The sequence below is a fragment of the Pseudoliparis swirei genome, chromosome 3, assembly GCF_029220125.1.
Source record: "Pseudoliparis swirei isolate HS2019 ecotype Mariana Trench chromosome 3, NWPU_hadal_v1, whole genome shotgun sequence".
NCBI lineage: Eukaryota > Metazoa > Chordata > Actinopteri > Perciformes > Liparidae > Pseudoliparis > Pseudoliparis swirei.
The window spans coordinates 10,632,684-10,657,613 of record NC_079390.1 but is presented as its reverse complement, the minus strand read 5'-3'; the positions used below and the strand labels follow the sequence as shown (position 1 = coordinate 10,657,613).

Below are 24,930 nucleotides of genomic sequence, written 5' to 3'. Positions count from 1 at the left end.
CCAGGTCTTCTCAGAACCGGGATAGTTTGTGAACGCATGTTGAAGACAATATTTAAACACATGCAATGAAATAATAAAACATTAATGGTTTGAACACTGGAAACTATTGATCTGTGGTCTGTGAACTTTGAAGAGAATGCTCCAGATGCATGTATCAAAGAAATAAGGAGAAATGATATGATAAGTGATCAGGGCTCAAGCTCCTGCTCAAATGTAAAGCACAAATGTGAGCAAGACTTCAAAAGAGAAAAAAGGAACGTTTCACCATTGTAGTTGTTGGGTAACTCTAATGAGATTGAACCACAGCTCGCCTGCAGTAGCAACAGGGATGGAAGAGAATGGACAAGTCAAAGCTACTGATCCTTTTTCTTTTGAAAAGGTACAAACTAATTACAAAATACAGAATCTAGCTCAAGTTAGAGTAACTTTTATACTGGAGAGTCTTTCTTTAATCTTTGCGTCATATTGGTTGCTTTTGGAGCCTAAGGGAGTGCTCTCAAAAGACTTGCAACCAAAACATGAGCCAGATGTGTGCAAAGCCATGATAACTGAATCAATTAATGTGCAGATGTGTGAAGAAAAGGGCCATGTGGATTAAGTGGAAGGATGTTTCATGTTAAGCTCTTCAAGGGTCAAAATAACAGAGTTATAAGACGTTATAATCTTGGTCCTTATGTGTTGATAGTTTACAATAAACACACCAGAGGAGAATTCTACGAATGAAATCTTTAAATGTTTAAATATTTGACAATTTAGAGCTGATGAAAGAAAATGTCCGTTATCAACTTAAGCAACTATAACGGCGCAAATGATTGGCCAGTGACGCAGTATAAACTGTTTTACAGTATGCAAAGGCCACCAGCTATTCTGACCTCGGGACAGCACACTGCCCACAATAATTCTTTGTCAAATAATTTGCTTTATCGCACAAGAACACGGGTCACCCGTAAAGGCTTTATTGTAACTAGAGAACAATATAAGAAAATGTGCGGTTCAGTGGTGCCCTCAAAAGGGATTGCTTCTTCATATCTTGTCAAATTCCAGATGACATTTCAAACGACTGCAAACCAGAAAGAACGCCTCCCTGTATGAGCCGCTTCAGCCTCGGACAGTCATTACGCTGAGAGCTGAAATTCCACACTGCAACGCTTTAGTCCCCCGCTCTAAGTGCTTTGTTTGTGCTGACACTTAGAGAGAGGAAGAGGAAGACAGAAATCAGATTTTTAAATGAATGTTGTCTGCGAGATTTTCTGGAATAAAATAGGCACATATGATATAAACATAGAAACAAAATATAGAAATAGTGTAACGGTATTGAGGGCAGCGTTGTTTGCTATTACTCCTTACTTCTAACTGATTGACAGTACTTATTTGTGGTTGTATAATTCATCACAGATTCCATTACCCGTGGCGAGCTGTTCTCTTAATGGCGCCGCATACTGTGCGTGCCCAAAGGAAATGGTGTGGCAAACATGCACATTTTACTTTTATTTCTCCTCTCCAATCGCTATGGCATTGACCATATGTTGAATAATACAGCCTACTATTTGTTATTCCAATTACATTCGGTACACAGTATTTTTTAGCTCTGCCTGATGGATTTGCACACATCTAATGTGCGCAGTGTACTGCTGCTTTACAGACTCAGAATTTGCATTATAATGATTTAGAACACCAATGCATTTGTAATGCTCATAAACAAGAGTGTGCACTGTGGCTTTTTTCACGAAATATGTTTACTCCAGCATTTAGCGGTGTGTATGGTCGAGACATTCGTAGCATCTCCTCGGTATAAACTTGTCCTTGTGTGACACCAATCATTATGAAAAGTGTCTTTACTGAAACACAAGGACATTTCCCTAGAATTTGAATGATTTTTGTTTTTCATGCTCAATATCTCAGATTCCACTGACATTTTTAGATTTTTACAAAACTTAAGGAAATGCTGCATGTCATCAATGCATTTGAGAATGTTTAAAACAAATATGTGGACAGATTGTCCCAAAGGGGGGTGCTATGCTTTCCATTTGGTTATCCATATATTAATAACCTGTCACTGAAGCACATTTATAGAGATTGCACAAGGAAGGACAGAGCATGCATGATACATTCACCCCAATATCAATGTTGTGCACTTCTTCCTATATTAATATTCAGAACTGAATTCATGTGCACTGAGCAGAAAAGACACACAACCCAGCCGGTCATATATATTCTTATAGCAAATGGATATAGCCCCATAAAAAAGATATTTCTTGAAATCGTGATTGTGTAAAGTAAATCTCCACATGAAAGTACACAATGGCTATTCAATAAATGTTCTTCTTCTTTTCTGCTCGCTATCAATGAAAAGTGCACCTGACAGGAGACCTCAAATACCGACGAAAGGCAACTTAACTCACACAACGCATCCACAACAAATGCATGAACGTCACACAAGTCTCTCAAGGTATTAGGGTGGCCCTAAGCCTTTATCTTATCAGGTTTCAGTCCAATACACAGGAGGATGGGGGCGGGGACAAAAGGAAGCAAAGCAATTAATTGTCTTCTCTGCTTGGCATCTCATTTCAACACCCCAGAAGGTCTATAACAGGAGCAAGACAGTCATTAAACCTCAACAATAATCACTGCTGAGCTATGCCTCTGTCCTCCGTGCTACTTCAGTGTCTCCTGCTTAATGGCATCCGGCTATGACAATTCCACTCAAAAGCGATAAAATGTTGAAACATGCGAGCCAATTTATAGTATTTAAATGCCATGTCAGTCGCATCGTTGACATGAAACAGAAGCAGGGAAGTAATATCCTTGCATGCTTGAATCAGTCTGTTAAACAGACTGAACAATCCACTACAATGACCTTATAATTGAATGCAGCAGGACCTCTTCGGATGCAAAAACATCCAACACTCTCACGCCACCAGAGCACGGAAGAGAAGAGGAGAAGGAAAAGGAAAGTGGAAATGTAGGATAGGGCACAGTGAGGCTGAAAAAAGAGCATGGTCGGTAGAAAGGAAGAAGATCGGGGTTGAGAAAGGAGTTTGAGAGGAACACAACTGGCAGTTGGGGAAGAGGAGATGGTTCATTTGTCACTGTCAGATCAGTTTGTTTCTCCTTCATAACTGCAAGGACGAGATCTGGCCCACAACCCAGCTCCCATAGCTCCCTGTTCTTTCGCCAAGCACCCATCAGCATCTATCCTCCAACCTCGCCCACCACCTGCCCTCCCTCCAATCGCTGGAGATGTGCATGCAAACCATGCTACAGGGCACTGCGTACACACACAATTGTGTCTGCCTGCGTGGGCATGCTCACTGAGCTTAATGGAATGTATGTCCCAGTAAGAGTGGCAACCTGTAGCCTGGAGGAAAATAATCTATCCAAAAGGCATGTCTGAATGATATTAGGCTAAATTAATAAGGCATATCCAAGCAAATGTTTTTTTACAAAGCTTGAATTGTAGATATATTAATAGATTAATCTATGATTTTGCCTGAATATCGTATGAATGCAGAACAGCTGCCCATAGCTCAGTTTGACCATTGCCCCTCTTTCTTCTCTACCTGTACCTCCTGCAATGAAGCGGAGGCAGCATGCTGATATAGCATTCCTGGATGCATCACAGGCAGAATTCAACAAACTTCCATTGGCTGAGTGTCTACCCCAACCTGAGCTCTGAAATGAGTACCGTGGCGGTGCTTCCTCAGTAAAAAAAAAAGCTCTCAGTTGGAGGTTAAAAAACACTTTCTTTGGCTCAGGAAGCACGGCGTGGTGGGCATTCATATTGTTCAGTCCCTGGTGGGTAATGTGTCTACGCATCCTTCACCAGGTGTAATTAACCTGAATTGTCCATGGTGTGTCGGTAAATCGGCAATTACTGCGCTTAAATGGGAGATGCTTCTGCTTGCTCATGCACTTATTTGACGAGCAATTCAGTTTCACAACAGTGAGGAGACACGTTCTTACTTTGGAGTCTTTTCCTTTACTGGAACGGTTTCCAGCCATGTTGGGTTCATTCCTTGGTTTCCTGCTGCATATTATCTGCCATCTGAGATTCCTTATTTGTAATAAAAATATGTTTTCTATGGTGCAATTCATCCGTCTTCAGCTTTTATTTTCTATGACAGAGAATGACTGAAGCTATAGTTAACAATGCCAAAGCCGTTATCAATCAGAACATATTGCGTATTTAAAGGAATATGGACTATTTTCAGACATTTGCTATTGTGAGTTAGATTAGAAGATCAATAATATTCAGGGATTATACTCTGTCTCTGATCAATACGGCGAGTATATAGGTGTCCATGGTGTATGCAATGTATCCGATTTTCATAGATCTGTTTTTTTGCAGCTGTTGTTGATCAATAAATAGTTCCAGTCTCTGCTCAACAAACTTTCTATTTACTGTCTCTACACATGTTAGATAAATCATTGTACCGGGCCACAGTAACACCTCCTCGAGCTTCCTAAGTAATAAACGCATGGAAGTGACACATTTATTTTGAAATGTGTCACTTGCTGGAGCATGTTAGAATGATCACAGGGCATCCGCTGGCTGTTGTTACGAGTCAAACGCTGGCAGACGTGCAACATGTGTCAACAAGTTCCAATTAAAGGAACATTTGCCATATTGTAATTGTCTTACAACATAAGAAATGTTCATAGAAATCTTGACTATTTTAACTATCAAAGTAAAATCCTTCTCTTAATTCGCGATTGTTACCTTTTTGATTCAAAATGAAACCGTTGAACACATCAAACCTAATGAGATTATTACCATTTGACACCGTTCTTTTCTTCCTGTGAGCATTGAGGTCTGTAATCAGAACTGTAAATGGCATGGCCACATTTCTTTTGTCTTAGCCCCATTCATTTGGCTTTCACAAGTTTACAATGCATTTCAAAATCTTTTTCATAACACTAAGTGCTCGTCTTTTTTCATTAGACACTGATGTGTAGTCAAACTTGTCAACACCCTTGTCACCGAGCCATCCTCGTGATTTTTACTTCTTACTTTGAATCCCAAGGCAAAGCTCATCATTCCTTTATTATTAGGTCTGTTTTACACAACACAAGATATGCTGTTAAACGCTTTTGTGAAGGTAAGAAACACAACATTGCAGGTTTATAACAATTTAAATGAAAAGGGAATTTGTTTCATTTTCACGTGATCATCCATCAGCGTCTCTTTTTAAACAATTAAGTTAAAGCAAATAAAGAAAACATGCACTTGTGAGTGAAGCTTAATACAAAAATGCATATACTTGCTGCTATTAAATAAAATAAAAAACATGCAACATTAATCATAATCCCACAAGGGTTTGTCACAAGAAGAAATATTCCCCCAAGCCTCATTAAAAACATTCATTCGGCAGTGCTTCCACAACTTTGGCAAACTTTTGGTTTGACGGGAGTGTGTGGTTTTGACACTTCGGATTGCTTAAAAACCTGAAGTACACATTTGTAGCCTTCGACGATGTTTATTAAACGCCGTGAATATGTCCCGAAATACCAAATGGTGTGTGGGGATCTTACAGCTCCAAAGAAATGCCCCAGAAATGGCAATTTATGGCCAAGTCAGGGATTCACCTTTGACTTGATCTAGGATTTAGAATTTTAAACTCGCTGTGAAAAATGAGTCTGCCACTGGAAGATTTGGGTCAGGCTCATCAAACGTAATAAGCAGGGCTCTGATCACATGAGAGGCGGTCCGCTCAATCCTCTCAGCTGTGTGCAATTGTTCCAATCGAAGGATGGTGAAAGAGCCGCTATTTGCTGAAGAGCGTGTTCAGGCAGGCTACAAAAGACTGAGCGGAATCTCAGCTGGGATCCGTTTTGGCTCAATAACGCTTACACCAATTCATATTTATTGTGGTCATTTGCATTATGAGCTAGTTTGCTCCCCTGAATAATGAGGCGATAACTGCAAAGGTGAAATGGCTGTCACCAAACGTCCCGACATGTGAAGGAATGATTAACACTGACACATGGCAATTGCAGTTAAATGTCTGAAGCTTTTTAACTATGTTGCATAAAGGCCCAACATCAATGCCTTTTTTTGTGTAACAATACGTGACACATGACTCTGAATGACAAATCAAATAAGTTTTACACCATCTGTAACTGTGCACCTTTGTGGCTGACTGGCCTTTAAGGTGTCTGTGGGCCGGAGCACTACCCTAATGGACCTTAATGGGTTTTATGGTGCACTGCAGGCTTCTAATGGGGTAGTATGTCTGATGGGGATGCTGCACTCTGTCCCTCCTGGGCCCTGTCTAGGTTTCTAATATGACCTGAAGTGAAGAATACATAATGTATCACTGTCTCTCTAAGTCAGAGGTTAATACCCAGAGTTAAAGAAAGTGGAGAATTTCTTGGGGGGGGGTGGGGGGGAAACAGGGAACTATGAGATTGTGAGAATGTGCAAGAGAAAAAGACACAACAAGAGAAGCCTAGGAGTCAAAGCAGTGGGAGAAAAAAATAGCATGGCATATTATTGAGGGACACTTTGATGCTAAGCTGCTTATCGATAAAAGCACTAATCTGTCTGGCAGAAGGTAAGGAGGCTGGGTTGTGTGGTGATATAATATCTCAGCTAAAGGCAATGCCATCAGGGAGCTGAGCCTCCACACAGCTTTACCTAAAAGAGTTACTCATTTTATTTAATTTTTTACATAAAAGACGGAAGCTGACCATGTGTCACTCGCAGAGAGAATATGCGACGGGGGAAAAATGAGAGCAACCACTGGCTTTTCATCAGACATTTCATCAGACTTGATCAACAGGGAGAGACCATCACTTTTTCATATGAATATAGATCGCGAGCGTCACTTTAATTATTTTCCCTCTCCATCAAAGAGCAAGTCAGCATTGCCGGGCATTTTGATGACATCAAGAGGGCTGGCAGTCAGGGGCGAGCTGCACAGAAAGTTCAATCACCGTCGCCATTCATCAGGAAGGCTCGTGTTACGGGTCCTTTGCCCTTAAATCAATACATTGTTACATTATTAAAAACATGTTTAATGCATAATCACTGCATTAAAGCTGACATGATGAAACAGTATTCATGAAGAGTATCATTAACTGGAAATACGGGGGGGGGGGGGGGATACCAATCTACCATGGTTACCAGGGATATTCGTTGAGCTGAAAGTGCCATTGGCCAAAAAAACACAAATGGGGCAATTACCTTGGTTTAGGTTTGCATCCTGGAGCCACGGATACCTTAAACCTCCGACACTAACGCATTCTCTTATCGCTCCATGTTATTTTTGTGGAAACCAATGTTAAAACATCGTGCAAGTGTCGTCGGGAGGTTTCTCTTCTATAGCCGCCACTGACCGTTGCTTTGGTGTGTAGCTTAATGAACGCTCTCCAACCGCTGACTGATCAGCCCAATATGTGTTTGTGAGTGAGGAAAACCCCCAAAAACTCTCTGTAAATGCGAGTGAAGCGTGTTTCTGGATAGCCTCACAGAGTGGTGTCAATATGCCTACGTTGATCAACAAATCAAGTTTTGAATCAGTTTGAACTTCCATTATTTAATAATATTAATAGTATTAATCAACATTTCGTATCTTCTGCTGCTCACCACATTTTCAGGTTGTGGAAATCAATTATTTTTGAGACTTTCCTATTTAATGTGAATGTTGATAATCTACGAGCCACCAGTAAAAACTAAAATGTCTAGCTTTCTCGCACAACAACATCGACACTGAGTTGCAGTTATTCATAAATTTATGAAAGCTTAACTAGCAACCGAGCATGATGAAAACTAAAACGCTCGGTGGGAGGCACCGTCTCTATCCTGCTGTTGAAAGTGTTGATCACCCTGTTGTTACTGCCCCACTTATGGCGTACATCGCAAAGCAAACCTGCTCACAACAACAGGCAAATTGGAAGTAACAAGTTTGTCACTGTTACTAATTCTATGCACCAAAATCATAAACATAAGTCCAGTGGTATCACACTTCGTTAGCACGAGTCACGTCTTGCCACTGCGGGGAAACAATGTATGGAAAAGTTCCAGACTCCAGCAACGATCTGAGCGAGAAGACTCTACGGACAAATGAAGGACGTATACGTTAATTATGCTTTATAGACGGAGGGGTGTACTATTCCCTCCTGTGCGTGGTCTCAGCCCGTTATCTACACCCGTCAGTCTTGCCACACTGTGGCCGGGGCGGCCGATCTCAGAGGGCCAAATCTAATCATCCGATCTAGAGTGAGGTGCAATGGAATCAATCCTCATGTCTGAGTTCAGAGGAAGGTTCTCTCATTAGGGCAAGCTTGTTAATTGAAGTAATTTGCCTCTCTGCTGTCTCTCTTGCCCTCACCATGTTGATCAACCCTCCAGTTAGAGGCAATTCTATCGCATGCTGAATCAATACCTCTTCTCTTACCTAGCATGGAGATGGGGATCTCTAAATAGCATCTGATTTGTCTGCTAGTGCTACTGTTTGACAATAATATCTTCAATTTTTTCGGGAGAACACAATTGATTAGAATAGGTACTTTAGTTCAAATTGATTGAAATTTCCTAAAGCAAAAAAACTTAAATACAGACGATAGTAGACATACTGCATTGTGTTACAAGTACGACAAGTGTTAGTCTACTACTTTGCTACTGACGTTGATGAATCCTGTCACACATCCCCAAACACGAGCACTCCTGAAAGGCCTTTGTGCCTAAAGAGAGTTAAACAGATTAAACACATTAAACAATATAACACAAATAGACTATATGAAGCATATATACACGCCCTTCATTCCAGTGCAGACGATTTAGTCAATTAGCGACTTATAATGTTACTTAATCTAATTCTAATTTAAATATCATTGACAACTTGTGTTTTTTAAATGAGAAACCCAATTTATAATAAGCACATGTGGTGGTGAACATGTATACCCAAGTGTGTCCAACTTCACATCGGAATCCATGGATTCTGACTTTGAGCAAAGTCAATTTTTAATCTTCTACCTGGAACCCACCAATAAGTCTGGCACTCCAACTCGCCTGCTGGTGGAAAACCAGAAATCTGCATTCTAATGAGAATCACGTGCATCAAATAGGACTCGACTTGTTCCGTCACAAGAACTTAAAGGAACTCTGTTGGGACACCTCAGAATAATTAAGATGCATCCCGATATTGAGGCGCTCCAATATTTAAGTGAACTTGAGACCAGACGGCATCAAGAGTACACTGTTGTCGTGAATGTGCTGAGTATAGCAGGACGCCGGTGCACCCAGCGTTTCCGCATAAGCCTTGATTATTGAGCTGTGCCATCGTTTATATAGTGCGCAGCCAGATCGCACAGCTGACATCCATCTACTGTAACTCAAGGTAACGCACTCCCTCTCTACCCAGGCAAGATACTTCAAAGGATGTCTGGGTATGTCATGTGAATATTTTTGGCCTCAATCTCCACCTGCCGAGCACAGTTTTTAATAGCAATGAGCAGACACACCAAAGAAGATACGAAGGGGTGGAGTTTATGGATGTTTCGGCTCTAGCACGCTAGATTTATGCAGAGGAATTACTAGAGCAGTGGTTTATTCATTTTAATTTAGTCATTGGCTTAAATACTTGGCCCTTTCATGTCTGTTGTCTTGTGTGTATATTATGCAGAACCAAAGATTGTACACATAGTCTTTCCCATGGCTTCCACAATCCGAATGCACACTAAGTCTTTTTTCTTCATTCATGGTAGAGGACTGTTTCTTTTCCAGAAGTAGTGGTGTGTGCGTTGTGTGTGTGTGTGTTTTTTTGTGTGTGTGTGCTTATGTGGGCGTGTTTGTGTGTGTGTATTTAAGAAATAAATACATCTAGGTTGTGGAGGAGATTTGTTTGTCGTGCTGTTTTTTTGGCATTGTTTTATTGGCTAGCTATGAGCTAAATGTCTAAAAAGATGGCCGCCTGTCTGTAATGCAGCTGCAGGAGCTTGGCTGTCGGAGCGACGGCAGCCGTTCCAATGGGCAGGGAAAGACCCTGTGAAAAATGTAGAACACAAACGTATTTGACATGCTAAATACATTTTGTAGTAGATTACTATAAGTAAATTAGTGTGGCTTCCTAACTAGGAGATGAAATAATGTTCAGAAAACATTTGGGCTACTAACCTGACGCCTAATCTACAGACCACTGGCACAAAGATGATTGCAAAGACACTTTCTCTTGCTATTGATCTATCAACCTAAATCACAAACATCATCTAAACGTGACTCCGATGGATGTCTACCCAGGTGACAGTTTAGGGCTAACACTGACATGGTTCTACTTGAGATTAGTCTATTGCTCAATAAATCCTCAGGGTTTCTCTGGTGGGTTAGCTCCTACCGACAGACCACCACACGGTCAAACCGTTATCGAGCCAACTCGCTGCATGTCAACTGACGTCCCTCTTCCATTGCAGTATCCAGCAACCTTCACAATTTACTCTAAATTACATGCTATCTATTCACAAAAGGAGTTTAATCTGGTTTGTGTTCCCTTTAAAGTTCAGAGAAACTTGAGGTAGCTGACTAAAGGACAGATTCATCATGTTGATTGCCATTGTTTTCTTGTGAATATTCCCTTGGTGGTTGACGAAGGTTCGCTAATATGGAACGGTTGCATTCTGCCTATAATGCCGAAAATATAGTAGCAGTTACTTGATGAGCAACATCATTAGGAGGACAGACGAGTTGTTCCCTATAATATGGACATGTTTTTCGATGCAACTTTTCAAATTAATTAACTCATTCATTTCATGAACACGTTTGTGTGAATATTGCTTTGTGTAGGGTTGCCTACATCATTTGTGGGAGTATAAAGAATATTGTATTATGCTTTCGCTTAATTATTGTCTCAAGGGGAAGTTGCCAGTTCAGTGTTCCTGTTCAGCCATCCTAAACAAAATGAAATTAGAAGTGCACAGTATTTAAAGGCGATGCTTCAGCAGAAAATAATGAAAAGTCTCCGGAGTCTTTGGCTTCATTTTCTTGTGTGGATGTAATTCAACAGTGTAATGCAGGGCTGTTGGTATTTTCTGTTTTCTCACGGACAACTTGTGGTTGACGCTCGGCGTATTGTTGTCCTGAAAATCTAAGCAACGCGGTCTTGTTAAGACACATGTACATACTGTTCTACTTCGCACTTAACTCCTCTACTATATGACTGGGAGTACTTCACCAGCAACTCAATACACATTTAATTTCCACCCAGACCAATTTCTCCATTATTATGCTTTTATCTTATTTTGAATGCTGACAGCAATCTCAACACACACACACACACACACACAGACACACACACATGCGCGTGCCATTACATATACCGAGAGTCCTGGTACTCTCTACATCACCCTTCTCTTTTTCCTTTCCCGTTCACATTCAGACAAAGCCTCAGACTGTCTCAGTGAACTCAAGTTTTTCCTTTTCCTGTCAGTCCTCCCTTGCACACAGTTGCCCTGCACTGTAGATAACCTGACCCTATCATCTGTCTAGCGCTCTGCTCCTCATCCTCAATTAGTCCCTGTATTCATGGGGGGCTGCTAACTACAAAGCTACGTTACCGCTCATCACGGCCATTTCTCTTGTTACACGAATGTCCGACTTGCAGTTGTTGATATGGTGCCTATCCGACAATTATTTTTAAACTGGCCTTGGACCACTCTGCTGTGCATTAGTGTCCGCATTTGATGTGTCAGTTACCTCAAATCTGGCCAAACTATGGACCTAGCAGTATTTACCATAGATGTGTGGGCGGGTTAGTGGCGTGAAGCATCAGGATAAACACACCCACTTCTTATTTTGTACCCTTGAGTTCTGTGCTTTCTCCTCTGGTGCCAGATTCCCAATTTTAAAAAAATACTCAAACCTACGAAAGCGTCCTCCTGAGAGTCTACTCCCGTCATCTTTTTGTCTACGTTTGATCCAGCAATGCCTTTGCTCCATCAGGTATGGATCAAAGTACCATCCATTCATTACTGGTTTCTGCACTTAAAACAGCCTCTCTGTGTTTGTTTCCATGTCAGAAGCTTCCACATATCGAAATAAAATAAAGATTTTTTCCAACAATCTTTTGGGTTGACGTTTTAAAATAAATTGTAGCTCTCCGATCATATAAACCTACTTCATTATAAAATATATTACAATGTAAGATATTTTACAATAAATTAAATGACATTGTGTTTAAAAACTTAGGAAATAGACAATATCCCATCATGACAGCAACAACCATGGAGTGTAGAGTCTTTAGCTGGTTTTATCAATGTGTTGTGTTTCAGTACATCTATATATTAATTACAAAAGCAGCACTTGTAATTATTTGTAAAAGATGCATTGATTTGAGGTCTTGTCTTCGTTCGAGTAGGTCAACACACATACTACAGTTTGAGCAAACATTTGGAAATAGTGCTGTTAAGATGAAATGGAAGCAGTATTGATGACTAAACAATATAAAGTACTTTCAATACAATGCAGTGTACAACACGATGTATTGAATCACGCTTTAACACAGAAACAGGAAGAAAAACATTCAGTACCGGCTGGGTAAATTATTCCAGCAACTAAAATGCTTTTTACCCCTCTTTCCCTCCAGCCTTCCTTTTCTGGGTAATCAGCCAGGGCGATATACACAAAGACCTGTGTGTGTGTGTGTGTTTGTTTGTATATATCTCTGCGCCGGGCCTGTTTGAAAATACTGGAAGGCAGATTGGAAATCGAGATAGGAAAACATCAGGAGAGTAAGTCAGGTGTACTATTTACCAAAATGCAGAAGACATATTTTTGGATGAATTCCAGGTTTCACTAGTCTTGAGTACAGGTAAGAGACAACAATGTGTCAGAGTGTTGGAGAACAATTGCATATTTATTTTGCCTACGGCCTCGACTGCAACACACCTTTGCTGAGTTCAAACAGCAGTTTTGGGATAAATTGGGCTAATCCCGGCTCAACGGGATGCCTAAAGTTCACAAAGTGTGGGCCATGCTTATCAAAGATGCAGGTTAATTAAGACTCACAGTGACTCACTCTTCCCACTTTTCTGCTCTCAGGAATCCACTTGGCCTTAAGTGTCAGGAGACAGAAATGGAAATGAACGAGTGGCCCACAGAGGGTCAACACTCAGTCATTTCCTATAAACAACGCATTTTAATATGAATAGTATATAAAGGATGAATTTACAGCTTTTCAGGCTGTCGTGATTTCATACCACTTACCTCATGGTGGGCCTCATGCAAGAACGACTCGTACTAAAAGATTATGTTTTGAGTGACTTGTACACGTGATGATGTCGGAGAACTTACTGCTGTCATCTATTTCCTTATATTTTGAATGTTCTCTTGGGTACAAGCACAATTTCCGAACGGTCCAGACCTGTCGTAAGAGTCATGTGCAATTAGCCTGCTGTTATCGAAGTTGCTCTCTAAAAGATTGAATATTTAATTACTTTGATGCAATTGTGTTAAATGTTTCATGAATAATATCACATTATCATATTGACATTACCCTGTTTGACTCTGAAATTAAAATAACGGGTTAATATATTTCTACATTTATTCCTATAACCTAACGCTATGGACATTAGTTTAAACTGGCTATCGATGCTATTGTATAACAGTGCAATATCTATGTGAGCATCATAAAATGGTTTACCCCGTGCCCTTGCAGTCATTGATCGCTTTTCTGTGGTGAGGCATTTTTCGAATAAAACCATTTCTTTTTTTTGGATTACAGTGACGCTGCGACCCTCAGGTGAAACAGCATTAACGGCACTCATTATTCTTAAGCTTTCCTTTAGCGGGTCCCTTAATTTCCGCTGCTGAAGCCGTTACAAATTATAGGCTTTCCTTTATGGATCTCCGAAAGCAGGACTTCAATATTGGACATATGGGGCAGAACGCGCTGCCTTCCATGGCGTCATCGAGCCCTTAATTGTGGCAATGTGCAGATCTCAAGAACGGACGCTCAATTGTGCTCAGGTGGCGTTCATCACGTTTACGCTGGTCCTTTACGTGCTTAGTTAGGACTGTTTGCTACATCTGAGGTGGCACACTCCTACAAGCCCTTTGAATGGAAAACAAAGAGAGTTGAAGGAACTAAATATGAGATTGTGGGGCAGTTTTATTGCCTCTAAACACTAACTGTGTTACCTGCTCTCACAATACAGACTATGCTGTAAGTGCTGACGGAGCTAATAGTGTTTGTCTGCTATGTCTGCAAAGAGAAGCTCTGATTACCACCCCCGCCCCCCCTGCCCAGCGCAGAGATTTAAACAAACACACACACACACACATACACACACACGCCTTCATTCTCTTTTCAAGTAGACAGTACTCCCCAATATATATCGTTGTTTGCTTCTTTATTAATGCTCTGAATCACGTATATATTGCACCTTTAAGGTGAGGACATGAACATGTTCCTGCATACGACCCGATGTGTTTTGCTCAAACGCAGGATTCTCATTAAGCGATGTGTGAAGAAAGGTGCCAGCTCTTGGACCCAAAAGGGCTAATTACCAGTTATAATGGCTAATGTGAGTCACTGGTTTCTCCAGCAACCACCATGCAATATCACACATCCAAAGGTGAGGAAAGGGGGGGGGTTGTCCTGGCACACAAACCCACATAATTCTTGTCTTGGAAATGTAAAGCTAAATGAGTAAAGGAGAGTGCACATTTGTGTTCAAATATAGATTTAATGTTATGATATATATTTACATATAAAAAAATAAAATATTCTCGAATAAAGTGATATTATTTGCCATGTCTACTTGAATCGTCTACACTGCACATGTCATGCTCGGCACCATGCATACATATATTCATACATTCCCTTATTTATAATGATTAATTTGAAATGTCTGTACTTTCCTGGATAAAAATGCCTTCCCCGGCTCAATAACTACATCGTGTTAAACACCTGAGAGAGGTGCAACTTGCCAAGACCGTGAGAAAAATCCCCAATGTCCCCCCTTTAATTATAATATTACCCATACAAGCCTTATGAAAGTAACTGTAAGGACCGAAGTTCAGCACCAGGAAGCTCCGGCATTCATACAGCTCACAGCTCATGGTTTGATGGAAACATTGTGGGTTTGTTTGTTGGTGCATATGCACTTGTTACGGTATGTTTCATACCAAAAGACAGTGTTTTTCATATCATAGAGTAAAATCCACACTTTTATAAATAGTATTGCAAACATTTAACTCAACTACTGTCTATTTCAGCCTCCCACGGGCCGACCATCTTTCGCTCTGCGCATGATGCAATGGTACTCCAACTGCACAGAGGCTTTGGAACACTTCATAGCAAAAGATCACTGTCCATGGTTCTGAATTCCATTGGCTCTTGACACAGACAGTACATGTAAACCATTGGCTGCTCACAGTTGGGGTTCGGGGTTTCGGATGTCTGCATCTGTTCCTGACATTTACTGTTTTTTTCTTCTTTTTCGAACAAGCATTTTATTGAAAAAAATGATTTGTTTTGAATTCTCTGTGAGGCAATGGTGTTTTTTGTTTCTCCTCCAACTGTTTTAAGAGGCAGTATGTCTGTTACAATATACTACGATCCCGGAAACCCCCGGCATTTCAGGAATTCTTTGCCAAAGTGGGTTAATTTAAAGCAATTAAAAGCTGAACGAAATCTCCACAGAGTCTTGGGAGAAGATCAAAATGTTTCTGAATTGAAAGCAGTTTTAGATCCTACACAACCAAACACATAATGCTTTGCATGCTAGCACATACTTCGATAATGCTGTCATCAAATTAGGACATTTGAGACATCCATTTGGGTTTTGGCACCGTCAACAACCCATTCTTGAGGAAACCGTATTTAAATATTGTGCTATTTAGCCAGGCTGTTCTCAAGGCCAGCATTTATAGGTGTTGATGTTAACATTAAATGAAAAAATCATCACTTGAAATGAATACATTAATTAGTTATATTATAATTGAGAAGTGACAAACGTTGTCTAACTGTATTGTGTCTAGATTAACATATGTTGTGGTACACAGTACAATATGTCTAACGTGTGTCTCTACGACTAGTCTATATATTTAAAATTGGGGTTGAATAATGTCTATTCACATTACTAACCTACCAATATGAAGACGAACCAAATCTACCACTTGAATACATTTTTAAAAAAACATGTATATCTTGTATATGGACTGTGTGCATGTATTCCTCTCGTACCTAATCTTATGGAATAACTTTAGGCCCTATCCTACACCCGGCACAAAGCGCCGAAGAGCACAACGTTGCAGTCGTTGCTAGTTTCAGGCCGACGCAGTTGTTATTTTCCCTTCCAGCACCGACATTGAGCAAGAAGCAATCTTGCCCTTCTGTGCGCCCTTGGGCTTGTTGGTCTTAAAATGGGAGGTCATTTTTTTCGCATTTGCTATCTTAAGGAAACAGTAAAGCACTTGACCGCCATTGACCAACGAAAGCCTGGTCGAGTGAAAAATGGTGCATGGTATGGCTTTTTGAAGAGAGTGTTATTTAAATGATAATAAGCGTGTACAGATGCGGGTCCAACCGCATTTTGAGTGTGAAACATTCAATTTCCTGCATTCTGGTGAATATTTATGCACCAATAGATGGTGGAATAGTGTGTATTATTGTTAAGGAAAAAACTAAATCCTCTGTACTACAATCAGCGTCTTCCCATGACATGTGTCCACTTGTGCTGTTTCCCACCCCGTGTGGACAGCGGTCTCCTCTCCTCAACCCTCTGTGTGTGCGCGTGTAGAAGTAGTCTATTCCATTAAACTCTGGCCCTTCAGTAGACAGCAGTGTTTTGAGGCTGAAGTGTCAACGTATCACGCACCTCGACTCCAGCGATGCCTGGATACAAGCCTGTGTGTATTGCAGCCTCCGAATTCAGTGCCCACCTTATCATTAAACGATATAAAACTAATCAACATAAGACAATTAGAGAGATGTATCAAATAGTTGGTTGCTTTAAAGCATCAGCTATAATGCTGTTCAAATTAGAAATCAACATTTGAATGCTGCACAGCTTTTTTTGTTTTTTGCATGCAGCATGTCTATTCATACAGTTTAACCCTCCTGTTGCCTTCGGGTCAATTTAACCCGATTCAATGTTTAACCCTCCTGTTACCTTTATATTTACTGACATATTTTACCCGTGGGGTCAATATGACCCCAGCTATTAAAATCTCCAGAAAATAATTAGAATTAATATTATTTTCCAAGTTTAAGTGTGAGGTACTTTATGTTTGTTTGTTGACTACCGAAAGAACACCGACATTAAACATTGAATCGGGTCAAATTGACCCGAAGGCAACAGGAGGGTTAAATCTAGTATTTCTGCACAGTTGGGGACACAAATTATATTAGTATTATACTATGTGTAAAATTAAATTCCAGTGGTGGCTTTGCTTCGGTCTCCTGTGATCCAAACATTTTCCAATAAGACCAAAGTCCTAGAAAAACGATGAATGCCATCTTTTCCAAAATTCACAAAAAACATGTTATGTAATGAAATACTTTGCTACAATCCACATGTATTGCATGCCTTTCAAAAGCAAGATACAAAATAAAATAATGCACCAGTCACTTTTTCCAGCTCTTTTACCCTTTGACTTACTTTGCGCCCATATAATGATTAAGGAACAAAAGTGTACACTGAATGAGCTTAAGACCATATACAACCTATACATTGGTTATATAAGGCCCTTCATGTTCAACCTAATTAGCGATGCACTGATTGCAATTGTCTTGGCTGATTCCTTTTTTTTTTAAGTCTGACCTGCCAATTCTTGCCAGTTTTTATTTGAATTCTAAGATGTATAATTGATAATTATCAAGGGTGCAGACCAAACACATTTTTAACCACCTCTTGAAAAATATATTTATATACTGTTCCTTTTCAAGTTTCTTGCCAAAAAAATGCATTTTACAAGATTATATTTAAACATGATATTATACCTTTGCCCTTTCTGGAGTAGAGCTTGAACACACTGCAAGTTATTATAACCTCCTTTAACGTTAGCTGTTTAGCTCAATGCTGTCGGCAGACAATCCAATCACTATAATTACTCTGAGCAGAATTATGGACAATAAGTGTCTGATTAACTTAGTTGTGACAAATGTTTTTAAGATTGTTCCTCCACTGCTTATTTTGGCAGTTCTGTAAAGTTCTGAACTTTGTCTTTTTCAGTCACCGACGCAGTATGTGACTATGAAGTTATTGTCTGTGCCGCTTTCTGTGTCAATGAAACATCATGCGGCAGCGGCACATGTGTTAATGTGACGGGCAAATTAAGAAATATGAAACTTCAGGCTGGTCACTGATTAGTGCCGGTAAGTTGAAAACCACACTACATTGGCAGCCAACTGATTAGTGCATCTCTAAACCTAATCTAATTCTTACCTAAATCATAAAAAAAGTCCTTTAAAGAAGTGTATTTACTATCAATGTTTTAAAGTTAAACTAGTGCTCAGTAAGACATATAAAAAGCCCCCCCCCCCCTCACACACACACACACACATGCACTCAAACTTAGTTTGTTGAATACTTCCTCAGATTTCACTCAAAAAATTATTTATCTTGAAGAAAAAGGAACCATAATGCGGCAGATAACAAAAAGAACGTATTAAATTACGCTGTAAATGTTCAGACCCAACGTCAAAACGTTTAGTACAAACTAAACACCTGACCACATTCCCAATGAAGAGCCATTGTCATGTACAGCGGAGTTAATTAAAGCAAGGGCACCACTCTACATCTGTCATATCACTTGGTAGTTACTTTAATTATATATTTTGGTCAATCTGTTCTTCCTGATGTAAGAGGGGATGCCATACATGGGACAACATCTGCTCAGGTACAGTGTGTCACATGAGCTTCAACATCTGTCCATGTTTTTACGCAGCCTGTCAATCACTTGAGTCGTGTCTCATATGCATTTATGTTATCATATTGAAGAACCACTAACACTGTGAAGTGCTTCGAGCTTACATCTGTACCGCAGTTACAATTAACACTCTTCATATTGAGCAGTAAAACTACACACACACACACACACAGATTGGCACTACACACAAATACCCAGACACACCTCGTGGCTTGCAGTCATTTCGGTCCCTTATTCTGTCCATCACAGAGACAGTGGTGTCTGTTCTCTAAACTGGCTCCACCCAAACAGGCCTGTGATCACCTAAACTGTCAGCAAACATCTGCTGAATCTACCAACCAGCCCACTGTGAAACTGGCTCTGAAGATATTTCCACAGAAAATGCGTCACCTACACATGTTCAGAACTCAGCGGCATATTTACCACTTCTATTTTTGCTAATTTTTAATTGTGAAACTTTATCTGCAGTGCCTTGGAGAATGTCAAACTGTATTGTACATATGACACTGATTTGACATTATGGAAGCGTCTTGAAAGCCAAAGTCAACTCGCCCCAGCTAAATATAAGTTGTATGCATCACTGTTGAATATTTTCAAGATCAAAATGATGGTCTTTTTTTAATACAGCTAGAGCAACAGGCACATTGCATTATTAAAGATAAAAATGTGTATTATTCAAGGAGAATGGTAGCCTGCCTTATCCCCCTGAACACACACACACACACACAGGCTTGTTTAGTCCAAGATGCACATTCACACACTTGCAGATGACACAGAAACCTAGAGACGCAATAGCTTTCTTTCCCTAGACGCTACAATTTTCCTTTCGTAATCCCCTCTGAGTCTATTAATATTTCTGTTTCCATGGCGATTGGAGCCTTGCCCAATGCTGTACAGATAAGAGGAGATAAGAGCATAAGGAGCAGGGAGATAAGAGCGAGTGACCCGGAGAGATCAGAGCACTAGAGGTCAGGCAGAAGAGCAGAAGTAAGTCACTGAGAAATGGACCGTCCTAGCTGAACTCCACTCCCCACCCCGGGAAAAGAACTAAATACAAAAGGCCATCTAAGTTCCCCAGTAGTGCAACGTTTGAACACCAACTTGGAGGGGATTTTTGCAGCAACTTTCTTTGTGTACCAAATTGAACTCTAAAGGGAAGTAACATAAGGAAAAGGCAATAGCATGTCACTGCACATAAATATTAAGAGGAATAGCGCTATAACTATCTCTAACTGGATAAATGCATCACAATTACTCACAAAGCATATTACTGTTGTCAATTTGACCATAGAAATGTATTAATGGCAACAAGAATGCTATGAATACCATGTCATTAAACAATTCATAAGCTTTGCAAGTGAGAGTTTACATTGTATCTTTCCTTAATCTGCCATCGCACTCATGTTATACTCTTCTGCAAAGCTGCAAAGAATAAAAGTGTGAAAAATAAGTTACATTTTCTTTTTTTAATTTAAATTTAAATTCAAACTGATAACAAAAAACATTAAATAACGTAACAATGTATATGTTATTGTCTTTTATGTAGATCATGCCGCATTATTGTGGGTGACAAACTAGTCATAAGAGAAGGGTTTATTCTCTCAGATGTTTTAAAACTTCTCACTGTAAGAATAATTCTACATCAGTTCTTCATCCATCTTACACTAAAATTATGAGACACACCAACCACCCACTCATAACCAAACAACAAGACAGAAGTTACATTTAGTAGGATATGACTTTACCTGTTTGTTGCTGTACTTCAGTTGACTGGTCTTGTAGCTGTAATCTGAATACTGGTCTGAGCCAGTAGAGTTGTCATCTCCCCCCGTTCCTACAAAGGTGTTGGTAGCAGGAAGGTCCTGGACACCTTGATGCTTCTGTGAAGCTGAAGGGGATTGGGCCTGCAGCTGGATGGAGGGTAAGGGGGAGTTGGAGCGGTAGTGCCTGCCTATATCTGGGCTTCCTGGTGAATATGTTAAGGGCAAGTGTATCCTAGGGCTATCATTGACTCCATCAAGGTTGAACTTTAGACTCTTCTGAAGGCTGACTTCCTCATCTTCCCCGAGTGGTTTGGGGGACTTTTGGGGTTTTCCTTTCCTTCCTCGTTTGCCTTTGGCATTCTTTGGCACCTGTTTGGGTGCATATAAGTCCTTTGTTTCCTTCTTGCCAGCCTGATACCCACTCTTCGTTTCTCTCTGGATGCGGTGTCGAACAAATACCACCACCAAGATCAGCATGACAACACCTGCCAAACCAGCAAGGCTTCCAAACAAAATGTTACTACGCTGTGCAGCCAAACCATTGTCAGGATCACCAGCAATGTCCCTGTCCAGTGGAGTGTAAAGACTGTGTCCAACTAGGGCCTCCACCAAGCTGACATTTGAAATAGTTTCATTGACATAGATGTGGATTAGGGCAATTGCATGACGGGCAGGCTTCCCGCTGTCACTCACTCGCACGACAAGACGATGTAGTCCGCCATGTTTTCGAGTCATCTCTTTTGCGAGAGTGATCTCCCCAGTGGAGGGGGAAATGCGAAATAACTGGTAAGGGTTTCCACCAGCCATGCTGAAGACCAGCTCTGCATTAGGCCCACTATCCAGGTCTTCCGCTTCCACTATCTCAACATGGCTGTCTGGGGAGGCTAGAGGTGACAAGCGCCTGAAAGAAGAATTGGAGGGCTTGGTGACTACAGGGTCATTGTCGTTTTCATCCAGTACATTGATGGTGATGCCCACATATGAAGATCGAGGTGGCTCTCCTCCATCCACTGCTTTTAGACGGAATGTATAGCTGCTTTCTTTCTCCCTGTCAAATGAGATGCTTGAAAGAATAGTGCCTGTTCCATTTTTAACAACAAACTTCCCTCCATCAGGCTCTACAGAGAGGTGAATATGAGCATTATCCCCTTTGTCCACATCCAGGACCGTCACCATGCCAACTGGACTGAGGGGAGGCATGTTTTCTAAAACTGAAAAGCTGTAGCCACTAAGCATGAACTTGGGGTCATTGTCATTGCGGTCAAGTACATTTATCACAACAGTTGCTGTTCCTTTGTGAACAGGTGAACCTTTATCTGCTGCGGTGACCCGGAACTCATAGCGTTCTTTATGCTCACGGTCAAGTGGGCTTCGGGCTCTTACTTCGCCCGTATTTGGATCAATCTCAAACAGACCTTTGATGGATGAGTCTGCCACAATACTATAGAGGAGTTCCGCGTTGGTGCCAATGTCAGCATCCGAAGCTACAACATCCAAAACCCTCTCCCCTGGTTGGTTTTCTTCGGCAAAATCTACCTCAAACAAGGTTGGGGAGAAGATTGGAGAGTTGTCGTTCACATCAATCACCTGCACCTTGAGAGAATTTGAACTAGACAGTGCCGGATTTCCGGAATCCACAGCCACAATCTCCACTCGGTAATCCCTAATCCTTTCGTAGTCGAGGGGAGTGGTGGTCTGTAGAAAATACTTCCTCTTGTTGTCACTGGATGAGTCGCTGGCAGGGCGGAGCTGGAAGGGCACATCTCCTGCGACCACACATGTGACCACGGCATTCTCTCCCTCATCCCTGTCAGACACTTGCACCAAAGCAACAGCTGTTCCAACCGGCATGTCCTCTGAAATGTTAGCCACTCCTTCAATGTGTGTCACAAGACCAATGCCGCGAATCTCCACCGCTGGAGCGTTGTCATTTTGGTCAATCACCTCTATAGTTATAAATGTCTTGGAGCTTTTTGGTTGAGGACCCTTGTCCCTCGCCACCACGTAGAAGGACAAGCTGCTGATTTCTTCCCTGTCCACGGATCCTTTGACATAGATGATGCCAGTGGAGCGATCAATGCGTAAGAGTTTCGGCACTGGGTCTACTGCTTGGTGAATGGTGTACTCAATTTCTCCGTTTGGGCCCATGTCAGAGTCATTTGCTTTGACCTAAAATGAAAGGAATTCTGTGGTTAGAAGCTTGATTTATGCACAACAAATTTGGGTTGGAATTAAAGGATGCAAGTGTAGGATTTTCTCTATTAATCAATGAATGAATTAATAAAGGGATCAGCGGATGTCTGATGATTTCAAAGCACAGCGAGGGAACAGCTTTATTTAGGCTTTTTCATTATTGCATGTCCTGTCTACTTTTGATGGTTGCATCAGTCGCCTTTTTTTTCACTTCGCCCCATTTCTTTTATTACAGGAAAAAAGGTCTGGAGAAAAGGTTCACATGAAAACAAGTTGCTCTTGCTTTCATGACCGTCTGTACAGTTTCACAGGAGTATTTTACTCCTACATTACAACATTGTGAATCTCTAATTCTATTTCTGCACAACAAAAGAAATAAGCAGCTTAATGAACACGCATAATATAATAATGCTCTAATACGTCTAGTATTTTTGTTAAAGGCATATTAGAGTAATAGGAGGAAAACAAGTTCCAAATCACACATTTTGTAAAAAATATAATTGAGATATGTGAGCTCAAAAATGTAGCCCTGGTTCCCATGAGTTCTACATTAGAGGTTGAATTTTGAATATTCAGAGTTGTTAGGCTGGTTTTAAACTTCAATGGCAGAGTAAAAATATAAATCTTTGATTTATTTTTTCCATTAAGACTTTATCGGAGGAATAAGCGCTGCACAAATATGACTCACAGACTCGTTCATCATGGTAAATTGGCTCAGCTTTTTTCTGTGTTTCTTTGTTGCTGAATATAAAACTCTTAATGGTACATAAAGCAGGACAAACATGCTTGTTTACAATTTAACTATTCACTTCAGACTGCACTTTGATTTCAATGAGTTCTTATGAGACAGTATATTCACATCACAATCTTACCTGTAATACAGAGTACCCCACTGGACTATTTTCCAACACTTCTGCCTCGTAGGTGGCCCTCTCAAACTTTGGAGGGTTGTCATTGGCATCGGTGACTACCACTCTCAGCAGAGCACTGCTGTCGCGCTGAGGGTTTCCTCCGTCCACTGCTTTGATGGTGAGGTCATAGGAATCCTTTACCTCACGATCTAGGTTGCCCAGGACAATGAGCTGTGGGAGCTTACCCCCCCTGTCTTCAGCCACCTGCAAACCAAATAGGGTTGCTGCGTCTGGCCCGGCAATCAGAGCATAATCCGCCACTCCATTCCTTTCCGAGTCCCTGTCTGTAGCTAGAGGTATGGAGAACAGCGCCCCCATGTTCGTATTCTCAGGGACAGAGATGGTGAGCACAGAGGAGGGAAATTGTGGGGTGTTGTCATTGATGTCCTGTACCTCAATGCGTCCTTCAATGAGTCGTGGGCTCTGGTTCTGTATCAGATCCGTCACCGATACTTCAAATTCCAGGTAGCAGGGCTTACCCTTAGTAATGGATCGACAGTCCCTCAGAGTCTCCCTGTCTATGGGAATCTCTGTGGTGAAAATGTCTCCCGTCTTTCCATCGACACGAAGGTAAGGGGCACCCACCTCCAGCTTGTAGAGGTGACCAGAGTCTGGCAGGCCCTGGTCTGCTGCCAGGCTACCAATTAGAGTGTTGGGAGGCTGCTCCTCCTGCACCCGGTACAGGATACTGCCTTCAGCAGAGCCACAGTGCAGCACCAGGACCCAGAACAGCACTACCTGTAAGTTTAGTTCCATTAGGTCATCAGAAGATCTTCCTGCAAAATAACAGAATAATTGTGTCAAAATGTGGTTTCTATTCAAAATCATATGTGCAGATTTAGCAATAAAATGCCTGACAGCTGCACAGAGCTCCAGAGGCAACAACTGCTTCACTCTTATTAAAAAGAAAACACATAACTCATAATAACAACTGGAGTGATACAGTATAGAAGATTAAAAACTCAGTGTATATCTCTTAAAAATGAATGATTTGTTTTGTTAATAAGTAACAGGTCTAGAAGCCCAATATAATAATTAGACAATAACAACACAGGGAAAAGAGGCTTCTTTTTATTTTTAAAGCGAAATTGGAACTATTTCCCGGCTTGGATTCTCTTCAGTCCCAGGGCTTCAATATCTTCAATGAATGTCTCAGTTTCACACATTTTATGTAGAATTTATTGTAGGAACAAGA

The 24,930-nt window shown here is 40.9% G+C and overlaps 1 protein-coding gene across 1 annotated transcript in view; it reads right to left on the bottom strand.

The window, feature by feature from the left end:
• pcdh1a (protocadherin 1a) overlaps nt 1-24,491 on the bottom strand; it is a 76,355-nt gene extending 51,864 nt beyond the window's left edge. Inside the window, exons 1-2 of the mRNA XM_056411817.1 lie at nt 23,697-24,491; nt 20,614-22,800 (exon numbers count right to left, since the gene is read on the bottom strand). Coding sequence (XP_056267792.1) covers nt 20,614-22,800; nt 23,697-24,491 — 2,982 coding nt within the window. The remainder of the gene's footprint in view (nt 1-20,613; nt 22,801-23,696) is intronic.
• Between the last annotated feature and the right edge of the window lie 439 nt (nt 24,492-24,930).